The sequence below is a fragment of the Xyrauchen texanus genome, chromosome 17 (genome assembly GCF_025860055.1).
Source record: "Xyrauchen texanus isolate HMW12.3.18 chromosome 17, RBS_HiC_50CHRs, whole genome shotgun sequence".
Lineage (NCBI taxonomy): Eukaryota > Metazoa > Chordata > Actinopteri > Cypriniformes > Catostomidae > Xyrauchen > Xyrauchen texanus.
The window spans coordinates 33692903-33708060 of record NC_068292.1 but is presented as its reverse complement, the minus strand read 5'-3'; the positions used below and the strand labels follow the sequence as shown (position 1 = coordinate 33708060).

The 15158-nt window shown below is 36.6% G+C and overlaps 1 protein-coding gene across 1 annotated transcript; it reads right to left on the bottom strand.

Moving 5' to 3' along the window:
* Positions 1-60: 60 nt before the first annotated feature.
* On the bottom strand, positions 61-14858 carry cdc42se1 (CDC42 small effector 1). Its single transcript, XM_052146715.1, has 5 exons — positions 14738-14858; positions 13437-13759; positions 7820-7924; positions 1943-2022; positions 61-1839 (listed from the first exon to the last, which is right to left on the bottom strand). Exons 2-4 carry the CDS (start codon positions 13497-13499, stop codon positions 1954-1956), a joined length of 237 nt encoding a protein of 78 aa, XP_052002675.1. The 5' UTR covers positions 13500-13759; positions 14738-14858; the 3' UTR covers positions 61-1839; positions 1943-1953.
* Positions 14859-15158: the final 300 nt, after the last annotated feature.

Here is a 15158-nt window from a genome sequence, read left to right as displayed (position 1 = left end):
TTACTAAGGTGTCTAAATAAAAACCAACAGATCTTTCTTTGTGCAACTGTATTGTTACAAATCAAAGCACAACAAGAAGGTACAAATAACACAATGCAATATGAAAACAACACTAAGTACTGCTCATATTTGAACACAAAATCAATGAACTAAAAGATTTTCATTTAAAAAAAATATATAAAACAACAAATATAAAAGGAGGAAGAAAAAGTGAGTGCTTTGCTCAAAGCATTTGGGCTTTAAAAAGTGTAATGGAAAAAGATGAGCACACACACACACACAGCAAAGGTGCAGAAATATGTTGGCAACGTTGAATGAAATATTGAGATCTTTGGCTGAGATGAAAAAACATTGTGCTTTCTCTATACGGTCTACCAAGAATGAAATGTGATTCTAGAGCACCACTGGGCAACTCCATATTAAAAATGCAATAAAACATTTAATCTCTAAAGCAAAACAAAGAGTGTGGAAGTTTTCGCTACTAAAATATATGAAATTTCCTAACAAATTCCAGCAAACACAAACTAAATTACACCATTTGGAATCTCAAAAATTATACATCACATTTACAAGCAAACATCTGTTTGTCAACATGCAGAATTCAGCCAAACACAGTGCTACTTTAAGCAGTATCCAAAAACAAAGTACAGAGTAAAGTGTGTATGCAAGCCTGATTTAATGCCAGTCACAGTGTACAGGTGCACAATGGTGCTGTGTGCTTACTGGAAACAGAGAGCGTGTGTTCATGCTAGTGTGGGGTGGAGCTCGACGTGTGAATGTGAGACTAAATGTGATGTTTAAATGGCAGAGGGCAGAGACTCTCTCCTGGCAAGATGCCTGTATGATATCCAGTGTTCAAAGTCTCAACTCGGATAAACAGTTAATAGCTACTGGAGACGAAGTTCAAGAACAAAGCCTTTTTCTAATACTTGAGGGTTAATCTTTAGAACTATAAAAGGCAGTTCTGCCAGGGTTGTTAATGCAATTATCAGACGTGCTGCCAGTATGATCTAAAAGAGTACTAAAGCACTATTTCTAAGTGATAGATCACCCAAAAATAAAAAAATTCTGTCATGATTTACTCATCCTCTTGTTCTTTCGTGTAGCAAAAGGAAATGTCCGGCAGAGTGTTAGTGCCTCAGTCACCATTCACTTTCATTGTATTTTTTTCCTCCACACAATAAAAGTGAATGGTGAGTAATGGTACATACAAGCGTGAGCAATTCATATCAGAATCAATTTTTGGACAAACTATAAATGGCACCATAATTTTGTTTTTTTACATATATACACATACTGGAGGGGGCACTGGATCATATGCTAATCAACAACAATTTGTGCAATTGTTAATGCAAGCAGTTAGAGACACTATAAAGCTATAGGTGAAAATTTATTTCCATTACAAAACAAATGCAAACACACATTTGTACGCATCCTTATCAATGAGGGACTATGACAAACAAGCCAGTTATAACTTTAGGAAGGCAGTCAAATAGTCCCCTGTTTTAAAGTGATAAGAGACTTTCCTCCTCTAAACAAGCACAGCCAGCCAGTGTCTCAACACAGCCAAATGCATATTACACACTTTTGTCTGGTCCAATTCTACTAAAACAGTCTCTGAGAATGGGGCAAATTTTTCCTCTGAAAAGAGAATCCATAACATAAAAAAACCTTGCAGAGGTGTTGTCCATTTGGCAGCCACAGCAATCGAACATTGCTGTTTGTGACCGATACCTGTTCTGTTGATGAAAAGCTGGTTGGTATCTGTCCTCTGTTTTGGTAAAGTGTTGATAGCTGGACCAGGTCTGCTGAGGATCTTGGGGTAAAAAACTAAAAAGCCTGGAGAACAGATGATGGTCTATGATTAAACTGACTGAGAGAAAATGAGGAACGTGTGTGTGTGTGTGTGTGTGTGTGTGTGTGTGTGTGCGTTCATACTCACATGTAAAGAGGCTATAACAAGCTGTTTCGTCCATTAGCATGAGGCACTTTGGATCGCATTTGTTCCTGGATCGGGCCAGACTGCAAGAGGAAGTGACATAAGAAGGTTATTGCCATGAATACTGTACATCCATAAAGAGAGGTGCATGCCACTAACTAACAAAACCAGTACTATTAGTAATTGGGTGCTTGATATGGGATTGTCAATAGCTTGACACTTTGGAACATTTCATGGCCCAGGGGTTCATTTTTTTATCAAAACGAACAGATATCAATTTTCATCACATAGACTTCCATTGGCTAAATGGTTAAACAGGCCAAGATTATTCAAACGGTCAGAAAATTCAAATCTATTGATCTTTTTTAAATTTTCAGACCAGGCTTTGACAAGCCAACATCAACGTGTGTCTTAAATGATTTTAACCAACCTCTTTTTTTCCCCTCTCAGTACATTTTAAAATGCCTTTTATGTATAGATTTTATGGTATTGGCTTTGTCAACACCAAAACTTTTAACCCTGTAAAGCCTGACATATGAAGCCTGACATATAAAATTCAAATTTGACAAACTGTTTTTAGTACCATTAGACAAAATATAAAAAGAAACAAATTTTGCATTTTCTTTTTTTAAACTTATCACATTTGATACATTATGCTTTAAAAGGTCATTATCCTCCCGATGACCAGCAATTCTTTTTGTATAGGACATTTATTTAAGTTTTTCTTAGCCCATACATCTTGGGGTATTCCCTCTGACTCCCTGGGCTTTTCAGAGATACCAAATATTTGAGTTTGGCCATGAAAACTTCCTCTCCTTGGTCTATAAATATGGACTGAAATGAATCACTGTTCAATTCCGCACATCAAATACAATATGAAATACAAAATTCAATAAACAATTTTTATCATATATAGTTTATGCACCAAGCACTATTTAAAAAAAAAGCGGAAATTGTAAAACGTTTCCCCCTGGATCTCAGGAACGTATGGTAAGATGACAACATCATAGCTTGTAATGTAAAATAATGAGGTCTTTATAATGGCAGAGCAGGCTGCATACAGTACATGAAATACACAGAATACAGTGGGAATGAATGTAATGTAATGGTGATTGAGAGATAGCTAAAAAGCCTGTTGTATCATATTTGATACATGTAATTTCAACATGATTTTCCAATAAACTAATATTCAAAATTTTAACAAAGCATAAATTGCTTATATTCAGCAGATTAACATTTTAAAATACCACTAACAATATAATTACTGTCAATTTTAATTGACCAAAAAAAGCAGTAATTTATCCCAACATAAGAATTATTTGTTTGGGGAAGTCCAAGCCATTCATAGATCGATATAAACTTTGAAACCACTTTTTTCAAAAATAACCACTAGATGTTCCTATGTTTTCTTTCTTTTCAGCTTGAACCGAAAGTGAGACAGGAGCCGTCAAACATTGTGTATTTTTGATACAGCGTTATAGGGTTAATATTAAACAATGAAAATCCATTATAAAAATACAAGTTATAACTTGAGGTTTATAACTATAATAATGTAAACATGTATTGAAATAAACAACAAATTTCAATATTTGTTTGAAAATTATCAATTATTATTATTATTATTTTAAATTATGACTGTCCCAGAGTTGTGGCGTCACTTCAACCAAACAACGTTGCCCCTTATCATTTGTCTCACTTTTGGAGAGAAGAAAATTATGTTTAAAGGTAACAAAGAAAAATCAAGGTTAACCACTTTTGGGCAGAGTGGTTTTATTGTGCATCTAGCAAGATAAAAAAAAAAAATATGCACACACAAAAAAAAGGATCAGATCCAAAAAATGGTAGCTATAAAATTAGACTTTTGTTAGAAAGACAAAAATGTTAAAAATGGTCATTTCCAAATTGGAAATTATACATTGGTGGGAATTTCCATAAATTTCAGAAAAACATTACATTAATCTCCAGTGATGCAAGTAAATAAACTGTTGGACATTGTTAGTAGACAAATAAAACTCAAAACAAATTGATTTATATAAACACATACACACACACATAACTATATATATATATATATATATATATATATATATATAATGTTTTAATTTGGACACAAGTTAGTCTTTAAATGGCCACAAACCAACTGATTAATAATCAGCATGGCTGATACTGGTCAATTATTTAATATTATGATTACACAATTTGTCCTTTTATTAATGTTGTATTATGCATAAACATGAGACAATAAAAAAGCAGCACCATTCACATTCACTACGTGATGTGGATCTGAAAAACTCTACATCGATCATGCATGAACAAGCCTGTTGCACATACAGAGCTCTTCACTGTGACACCCAACATTACATGTCACAGGAACATTAAATTGCACAGCAGAAAGAGGAGGAAGCCCTTTCTCAATGGCCATTCAATACACAAGTTTCCAGCACAACACAAAAGAACAGAGCCACAAGGGAAAATCCAGCGGGTCAATCACCTGCGTTAAATCAATGATCGGCACATCACATGGACTATGAAAGGCTGATAACAACCAACAACGCTTGGCTGAAACTTCCAGTGATATATGTATTATGAACAGGTCCAGCCTTTGATCTAATTACTAAAGCCGCCATTGAACACCATTTAAGATATTAGTATAATTTTAACTCACAAATCTAAACTTAGCAGTATACATTTTGCTCTCCTGAAGCAACTGATTGACATGATCACTTAAGTCAATCATTTAATTGAATTCAAACCCTTTCTGGCTTTCAATGACCAGTGCAAAGACCTTGATGAACAGTTCTTCATTTAAAGAGCTCTATTCTCTCTGATGGGCCACTCGCCAACATTCCTCTGAGCAAGTTGAAGTCTGCTTGATTCTGCCCAGGTATTCAGTCCCTTTCTCTTGAGCTGCAGGATTAGGCAACTCTCAAGTCTTATTTGACAACTCAACAGCAGAATGAGCACACACTTAAGATATTACACAAGTCTCCCTTCAGTAACATGTCCTACAATTGCAGTACATCTAGTTCATACGAGCAGCACTACAACTGCCTTGATGCAACTAAAATAGCACAGATTTAGTTTAGTTTCCCAAAGTCAAGAGGGAGATTGATCAATTAAAAGAGCTAGTCCCCACATAGGTTTTGTATTCGTTGCAATGCACATTAAATATTCTAAACCCTTATACTCCACCATATTAATCGGCTGGCAGGCTGTGGCAATTGACAGGACATCTGATCTTTTCTGTCATATCGATATATTGCATAAATAGAAAGAGAAGTATGGTTGTGTGCCATTCCAACGAGGCCAACGTTTTGTTCTGCTTTAAGCGCTGCCCAAGTAATTATTCTTCATCCGAATTGTCCAGTAATCATTAGCTGATGCTTCAAAAGATCATCGGCATCTGGGTCAAAATTAAAATAGTTTGAATTTCAAATGGTGCATCAATGGACTTTCCACAGGAGAACTCCAACAAGCTAGCCGGCCACAACAGTCCTTTATATATAGTGTGTTTGGATGTTAGTTGACAGTTAAAAGGGTCATGTCATGACATACATTTTAAAAGATCTTATTTGACATAAGAAGTCATTCTACTTTAAAAACATACTGTAAATGTCATAACTCAAAACTTAATTCCCAATGCATTAAAAGCATTTATTGAAACCAAGATTGTTCTCTACTTCCGCAACTTCCCTATGTCACTAGGGGCCCATTAATTCATGAGTGCCTCTACAGTAACAACATCAACACCTAGTTTACATCGTCACACCCTTGACCCCCGCCCACTGGAGAGCAAGAGAGCTGGACAGACACACCTAGTGACTAGCCTAACTATTCCTGATCTTCCAAGGGGACCCATCTGGACTATTTTTGATTATAAACATGCATTAGACAGATGTCTTTGACCATTGTCATGTATCTCGTGGCACTTTTAAAAGATGCTGTGCCAAGTCTCCTTTTCAGTTGTAACGCCATTCGGTTTCATTCAGCTGCTTTGCCTCTTGTTCTTTAGAGCACAAACGCATCCTGGACACGTTTTTGTTCAAATAGTGAAGCACTATTTGTTAATAGTTGATTTATGAGAGCGTACACAAGATGGATGTCTTTGAACGTTTTGATGCGTTTCCAACTATGTGAGACTGTTTGTGTGTGCCTTACCGTGCTTTGGACTATGTATATACATCTTATGGCTTTGTCTTTAGCGTTTTTCTGAGTGGATTGTATGTTTTTTTGGCTCATGTCAGTGTGGATTGCTTGTGAACCATTCATAGTACAATTCAAGCTTTGCAAAGGCACTGTTATTGCAGGATGGGGCAGTTAAAAAAACACTACTAGATCTGTTCGCAAAAACACACACAAAAAACTGTTTCATTAATGAACATTTCAAATGTTATGACTGTTGGAAAGTTTATGGTGCTGATGTGCTTGAGTGAACAGTTTAATATATTTGGGCAACACGATTTTAGCCAATCATAACAGTGGGCATTTACGTTTAAGTTTAAAGGAGGCGAGCCTGGGTAGCTCAGCGAGTACTGATTCGGACTACCACCCCTGGAGTTGCAAGTTTGAATCCAGGGTGTGCGGATTGACTCCAGCCAGGTCTCCTAAGCAAACAAATTGGCCCGGTTGCTAGGGAGGGTAGAGTCACATGGGAGAACCTCCTTGTGGTTGTGATTAAGTGGTTCTCGCCCTCAAATGGGGCACGTGGTAAGTTGTGCGCGAATCGCGGAGAGCAGCATGAGCCTCCACATGCTGTGAGCCTCCGCGGTGTCATGCACAGCGAGCCATGTGATAAAATGCGTGGATTGACTGTCTCAGAAGCAACTGAGACTTGTCCTCCGCACTCAGATTAAGGCGAGTAACCACCACGAGGACCAAGTAAGTAGTGGGAAAGGAGATGCTTAGGCCAAAACAGAGCATTTCAGACAGAGGGCCAGATACAGGGTGGAAAAAAGGAAATTTGATTAAATTCTGACTTTTTGGTGCAAAAAAAAAAAAAAAACAATTGCCCCATTGAGCAATAATTATGTGCAACACACAGTTTAAGTCTATTTATATTATCCAACATATCCACTTCTGCCATTACATACATTGCTCTGTACATAATATACTGTAATTTTGTTCTTTACATAACAGATTGTAATAGATTTGCACTACGTGTGTGTGTGTATGTGAGTATGTATGAAGGTATGTACGTATATGTATAATTATTTATTTTTATTCTTTTTTGTTTTTATTACCCATGTCTTGCTGCTGTTTTTGGTATTGTTTGGATTGTTGTACACTGGAAGCTCCTGTCACAAAGACAAATTCCTTGTATGTGTAAGCATACTTGGCAATAACGCTGATTCTAATTATTAAAATATAAAACTAAAACAGCTCACAGTGCTCTTGTGTGAATAACATTTAGATAAATAATATAAACTGAATACATAGTTATGAAATAAGACTAACATTAAAAAAAAAAAAAAAAAATAGATCATCTTACTTTCATTGTGATGATAATGCTTTACAAACAAGTGTAAGGTTAGTTGAGGGATTAAAAATAACTGAAGTGTATTAACACTGAAAAGGCTTGCCAGCACAGAGTGACTACTTCATTAGGGGAACTCCCATAAACATGATATACAGTAGGCAGTTAAACCAGAGACAACATGACATGTTTAAACCACTGGCAGGTGCAGTGGTCATGTGATTGTGTAAAAACAAAAGGGGAAGAGGGCAAGAGATTGGGATTTTGAAGGGGGTATCCATGGGTATTTTGCAAAGGTTTAGTATTTGGTGCAAGTTGTTCATGTAAATTTCAGTAGCTCTATTTGAGACAAACATCCAGTCAAGATGGCAAGCCTCACTGTGCTAAAACTCTGAAATATATCTTACCGGCTGCATGCCATCTGCCATTTCACCCGAGCCTATGTGTGTCAGATGGACGAAGTTTGTGGGCTCTCCAATCATGCTACGGTCAATTCTCCTCCGTTTCTTCTTCTGTGGAGATAGAAGCTTATATTAATTAGGAAACTGCATAAAGATCCAATGCACTGGATGGGAAAATTGGTAAATGGCATGACACACCACACAAGGTGAAAATATAAGTACAGTACTCATAGGAGTGAGTGAGAACACTAATGAAACTTTCTCTTGTATAACTGCTACCTTTCGGCCAATCCTAAATCTAGACTTTGTAGCTTTAGAAGCACTTATTTTAAGCACTTGTTACTTTTGGTTTTGTATGGATGTATGCCATACGGTGTTGATTGTGCCTGGCAACTATTGCACTCATTTTCCTTCGTGGTATTAGACCTAATGAAAGCATCCATACATCCAGGCACACTCAGTGCCATCTTAAAGTAGTAATATCCCCAAGATATTCTGATCCTCAATTCCCAGAACTCCCAGATTTCCTGGACCTTGATTGTTTTTGAGAGATTGTAAAAATAAATCCAAACAATACCTGAATAAACAACCAATGTAATTATGTAAGAAGATCACGCGCCATATTAAGGGAGTTGGCATACTTGCCATTACTTGTCTGTGTGCATAATACCGGTACAATATACTGCACTGAGTTAACAATAATTTATTACTTTACAACGTAATCCTCTATACTGAGCTGAGGTCTTACATCCTAAAGCTACATCTCCACCATTTAAATGAAAAATGTGTCCGTTATGTAAATCCAAACATCCCACAAAGGTGTTTACTTTCATAATCTTTGTATACTCAATGTCCCTTGTCACAGCAAAATGATGGCACATGCTTTAGTCCTTATCACCTCCTCTGATGTAAAGCAACATTTAATCTAAACCCTAATCATTTTTATCTAAAATGCACTGGGAAGTAACATGTGTTACTTCAGATGCCCACTGCTGTCTGGCCTCTCCCCCCACCCAATAATAGAAAAAACAAGAGCCTAAAAATAATAAGAGGAAGGAGAGAGGAAAAGAATGAGCACTCCCAGCTCGGAGGAGCCAGCTTCCCTTCAGAAGCCCCTGTCATTGTTACAGGAGCCTATGGTAAACCTGGGTCTGTCATCATTGGCTCAGAATAACAATACAGATAAATGCAAACCTGCTCACCAAGAGCCACACAATTGATCAAATATGCAAATCAATTTCAGAAATATAAACATGATTTTTCATGATTGTTTCTACTGAAGATTCCTTTTGTCTGTAAGTAATCATTTATTCACCTTCATGTTGTTCCAATCCTATAAGATTTTATTTCTTCCATAGAACACACATTTTTAGCGAAGTCTAAGCTTGCGAAATGAAAGCAGACAGTGATTAGGTGCAGTCATGATCAAATAATGACAAAAAGGTGCCAAAAAATGTAAAAAATTAAATAGTACACCATACGACTCTTGTGGTTTATTCAAAGTGTTCTGAAGTAGAGCTGCAACTAACAATTATATTGATAATCGATGAATCTAACAATTATAAGAACAATTATTCTAATATTTGGTGATCATTACAACGATTAATCATTAGCTCTTAACAGATTATTCAGCTTGCGTCCCGACTTAAAAGATTGTATTAAATGTGCTTACTAACAATAAAGGACAAAATCATATTTTAAAAATACTTCTAAATGACATTCACTGAATTGAAGGGAAAAATTATTATTGTTATCAAGTGTTTTTGTCTTGTTTTCCATTTAAAAATATCTAAAAATCCTTAAAACAAGATACATTTACTTGAGAAGCAACATATAATATATTTAGACTTGCTTTAAGAGAATGTATCTTATAGGTGCCATTAGTAATATATTTACTGTACTAAAGCATCAAATTTAATTTACAGTATAAGGCTCATCACTTGCCACTGTCAGTTTGCTCATTCCTGTTGCGTGTCCTCAACCTGGCAACCCGCGTGAGCTTTGAGTCTGGGGAGGTGGGGGCAGGGGAGACAACTCTCTCCAATATTTTGAATTTGAATACCCATTTTATGTGCTTGATGTCATTGTTACATATTGCTCCTTTAAATATAACAGTATTTTGTATACAAGTGTATACATATTTTTTTTACTTGGTTATACTTCTGCGAGTGCAGTAAAGACAAAATATACGTATATTCGAGATCTATTCTCTAAAAGCAAGTCTAAATATCTTATATGCTGCTTCTCAGGATTTTTAGATATTTTAAAATATTTGTATTTGTAATATTATATTTAACATTCTCAGATAAAATTTGATTCTGAAGCTGCCAAAGTAAATGTACGTTGAGTTTTAGATAAAACAAGAACTAATCAAAAACTTATTTTGTTGCAGTGTGTAAGGGGGAAGACTACCCTCGCTCACCTTTCTGTTAACCTCAATCCATCTTTAACTCACAAAAAAAAAAAACTCTCTCTTATTAATTTAGCTGCGTATTGCCAATTTTCTTCAAAATAAGAAATGCACAGTGGCACATATATTATGATTCAATAAGTATTATGTATTATGGCACTTTCGTACCACTGTCTCCTTCAGATGATTCGCTTGTAATGTATTCCTCTTTTGTAAGTCGCTTTGGATAAAAGTAGGAATGGGCATTCATCAATAATTTGGTATTTGAATATTTAAGCTAAAATAAAATCCTGAATATTTGAATATTCTATTATTTAGGTAATTAATGAGTAAGAGTAGTTGTAAAATTATTTAAGTCATAAAGGTTGTGTCACCATTAAAAAAAAAAAACAATCTTCTAATTATATTCAAAACAAGCTTATATTATGTCCGGTGTTTTTTGTTGTGGTTAAAAACATTTAAACAAGCATTGCGTGGAAACAAAAAAGTATAGACTGAAAGCATTTAAGCTCACACAAAGCATATTGTGTATGAAACCGCTAATGAAGTACACTGACGCAGTTAACGTACAGGACAAATATAAACACTTGACATATAATAGTTATGTTTATATTGTATCATGTTTTTGTTGAGAAAAACAACAAAATATCCACATGCTCAGTAAACTACACTCATTTATACACACCAGTTTAAATGATGGAATGTCCCTTACCTCAGTAAACATAAAACAAACTAAATCAACATTTGGTGTGAGCACCTTTGCTTTTAAAACAGACCCCAATTCTCCCAGGTCACCTGAACACAGTTTTTTCTTGGTTGTTGGCAGATAGGATGTTCCAAGCTTCTTGGAGATTTCGCCACAGTCGTTTAATCTATTTAGGCTGTCTCAATTGCTTCGGTCTCTTCTTGTAATCCCAGACTGACTATGTTCAGAGGGGGGCTTTTTGGGGGCAATGCCATCTCTTGCAGAGCTCCCTGTTCTTCGATTCTAATCTTTTCTATTTCCAAAAGTAATGTTTGGGAGTCCGCTTATTCCGCAAGGAGAGTGCTTCTGTATTTACTTATTTTGTATTTTTGCATTATAATTCCCTCATAATTTGCAATCTCAATCACCTGAAGCGGTTTGGAAAGTTTAGAGTGCATCTGGACTGTGAGCCGTGTAATTCTTCCTCTCCTAAATCAGGAGCGAACTGCAGTGCTGCTCTCGTGCATCATCTTTAGAGTTTCATGTGATCTCATGTTACGTTCAATGAGATCAAACAACTATTCGACAACAAAAAATTATTAACTATTTGTTTTATTGTCGACGTTGTCGATAACGTCAACAAATTGTTTCAGCCCTATTCGGAAGCAATACAATGACTTCACGCATAGGGGCCCTTTTTTTAAGGCATAATCTACAATCACGTTATTCATTTAAACCACACAGTGAAGACTTTAAGACATTACAGACATCACAGCTTCATTTTCTGTTACAGCACGATTTTCTGTAAAGCTGTTTTGAAACTATTTGTGTTGTGAAAAGTCCTATACAAACAAAAATGGCTTGAAAATTAAATTATTTTTTTTAATGAAAATCGAATTCATGTTTTATTAGCATTCAGTGTCGCAATTGGTTGAAAGACATGCAAGAACCAATGATGTTTGATGTCTTTGAGGTCAAACCTGGTTTGATGTCTTTGAGGTCAAATGAGACTTGAAAGCTATGACAGAGTGAATGATTTCTGACAAATAACTTCAATTTTGGTCTGTTCATCACACAAAGCTATTGTATTGCTTCCAAGGGCTTGTAAAAGTAGGTGTACTTTTAAGGTGTTTTCTGTCCTGTTTGGAGCTTGAAAGACTGTAGTCACTGTGTTTTCATTGTATGAAAAAGAGCAGCAGAAACATTTTACTGAACTCAGTCATTTGGGTCTGCAGCAACATCAGGGTGAGTACATGATGACAGACCTTTACATTTCAGGTAAACTAACCTTATAACTTTATATTAAGATTCAAAATGGGATTGGATCTATTGACACACAACGTCCAGGAGGCCAAGGCTACCACTAACTCTGCACATTAACCCATGGAGCTTTCAATGATTTTGCATTTTTTGTCCATCTGCATTTCACGTCTGGCTTTGCTTTTAAAAACACATTTGCTCTCCTGACAAACTCCTGAGGATATCTGGGTCACAGTTAAATCAGCTGAAAGGTTTCATTTCTGTCTTAAACTGCCGAACCAGCACGAGTCATTCTTCATGTGATTAGTGCACACTAAATTCCCATAAGGGCCGAATGACTGAGCCATGGGGTAATTGATGAAATTAGTCCAGATGTTGACCTCAAGGAGTCTAGTACCTGCGATTCATGCCAATTCTCACAAACCAAGCATTGCGGTGCAAAAACAGTTTACATTCAAATGTTTTGTTTGTATTGTTTTACTGAGCTAAATAACTATAAATCTGTCAGACAAATCTAGAACAGTGATTCCCAACATGGGTATGTGTACACTTTGGCAGGCAACCTTAAAATAAAAAAATATTAGGAGCTGTCAAAAGATTTTAAAAAATATTAAAAATGTGTCTGTATATAATGGCTTCCATCTGTGTCAATGACACCTGTGGTGAGATGGACGTGAGTCATTTTAATAATACTAAAGGTAGTGGGGGCCTGGGTAGCTCAGCGAGTACTGACGCTGACTACCACCCCTGGAGTCAGGAGTTCGAATCCAGGGTGTGCTGAGTGACTCCAGCCAAGTCTCCTAAGCATCCAAATTGGCCCAGTTGCATCACATGGGGTAACCTCCTTGTGGTCGCTATAATGTGTGGTTCTCGCTCTCTGTGGGGCACGTGGCGGAGAATAGCGTGGGCCTCCACACCCCCTATGCCTCCGAGGTAACGCGCTCAACAACCCACGTGATAAGATGTATGGATTGATGGTCTCAGATGTGGAGGCAACGGAGATTCATCCTCCACCTCCCGGATTGAGGCGAGTCACTATGCCACCACAAGGACTCAGTGGGCATTCAAAATTGGGTAGGAAAAAAAAAAAGAAATACAAAAAATAATACTAAAGGTAATTATTTTAGTATCAATCATAAACGAGTTAAAAGGAATACATTACTGGTGTGATATCCATGGAGTACTTGAGCATTGCTGACAGGCCTGTGAGGGTACATATTGTAAAACAACCAAAGGTTGGGAAACACTGATCTAAATGAGACACTTACCGGAGGAGGTTTGGCTACCACACAGCAGCCGATCTTATGCCAGAACGCACTCATCTCCGGCATGCACCGGTTCGAATCCCCACTCTCTCACGCCACGCTGCAGGCCGTTTAGAGACGAGATGGAGAGTGAATCTACTAAACCTCAGCACTTAGTGATATAAGCCTTGGCTCGTCCAGAAACCTCCGTCTTGATCACTAACAGATTCCTTGTTTATGTTATTTCTGTAATTATATACAAGAACACTTATTCCCGCAATTATGTTCTTATACAGATGACTGTAGGGTTGTGTTGTTTATGTGAGGTTCTGCTCTTTCATTCAAATCTGTTGAACGAAAGAAACAAAAGATAAATATTTCAGTGAAGCATACAAGAATCCATCATACATCTATTTTACAATATGCAAACCACAACCTGACATAGACTACAACTGAAGCAAATACATTCTTGACTTTTTAACATTAGAGAAACAACATACAGTCATAATGCCCAGTCCAGAAGAATACCATGGTACTTAAAGAGCACCATAGTCATGTACCATGATATACATAGTACTCAGATGTACTTTATGCCATGGTATTGTCATGGTATCTTGTCCACAACACCATGGCACCATGTCCAAAAACATGGTAGTAGTAGTGGTGGTGGTAGTACCATGGTAGTTTTTTGAGAAAGAAAAGTATGAATGTTAACGTAAATTATTATTTGTAGCTTTGTCACAAAATGTTGTGAACTGCCAACCTAGCATATTAGTCATAACAGACAGCAGTCTTGACACAAAGCCGCTAACTTTGGCGTTTACATGAATTCACTAATATAACTGTTACAACCAAGAGAGAAAAACCTGTAATCCGTGATGCAATGAAGCAACAGTCACATTTACTTAATTTCATGTTATATATATACCTTCATATTACTCAAGTATACAGACCTTCACAAACAAAACACATCAGCTGTAACAGAAAACACCAACAGCTCGGATGAAGCTTGATAAAACAACGGTGTGAAAGTTTCTGAAATGTTACTTTCCTCATTGTGGACTTGTTTAGACATGAAGACCAGAACACTGATGATTAAGTTGTCGTTTGGCTAAAGTGCACTACATTTCCAGCGTATCTCGCTTGTCTCACTTTCCTTAAATGGCAGTGTATTTTATTCAAACTGAACACTAGCTTGCCACAAAAATTCGACTCGCTCGTTCCCAGCCATGTTAACGAATTAAATGAATTGCTAAAGATCAATCAAGACTCGGAAAAGTTTTATTTTACTCATATAAATGTAAATACATACAGAAATATGTTACCTTATATATAAAACAGAGTCCCGGGCTGAAAGAGAGGACTGCATCGTCTCTTGTGTGAACAGAGCTGAGGTTGGAAATGACTTTGAGTTTTCCAAATCATCGAGGTGTGGTTGAAGTCCCCCCCCCTTAATATGAGGAAATACTTTAAAATATCCAAACCAGCGACCATGAGCGCCACCAACGGGCCACATTTAAATGGAAGAGTAAATTAGAAAAAAGTAGTGTAACATGGCCAAAGTACAAAGGGGCCAAAGGCCCCTGGAGAAAAAGGCACTTTGATTTTATTTTCTCCCCAAATAAAATAATAGCAACACCTACCCAAATACATTCCTTAAGACCTCACTGCAAAATATTCCTGATCCATGAAATTGGTTAATTTGAAAATGTTGCAAATGTATGTAGCTAATGATAATCTCTGAAA

Excerpts from the sequence above, each read along its gene's own strand:
- cdc42se1 (XM_052146715.1), bottom strand. The coding sequence starts at position 13,499 with ATGCCGGAGATGAGTGCGTTCTGGCATAAGATCGGCTGCTGTGTGGTA. Across the intron at positions 7,925-13,436 it reads TGGTAGCCAAACCTCCTCCG|AAGAAGAAACGGAGGAGAAT; the intron begins GTAAGTGTCTCA and ends CTATCTCCACAG. Across the intron at positions 2,023-7,819 it reads TGGCAGATGGCATGCAGCCG|TCTGGCCCGATCCAGGAACA; the intron begins GTAAGATATATT and ends TTCCTCTTGCAG.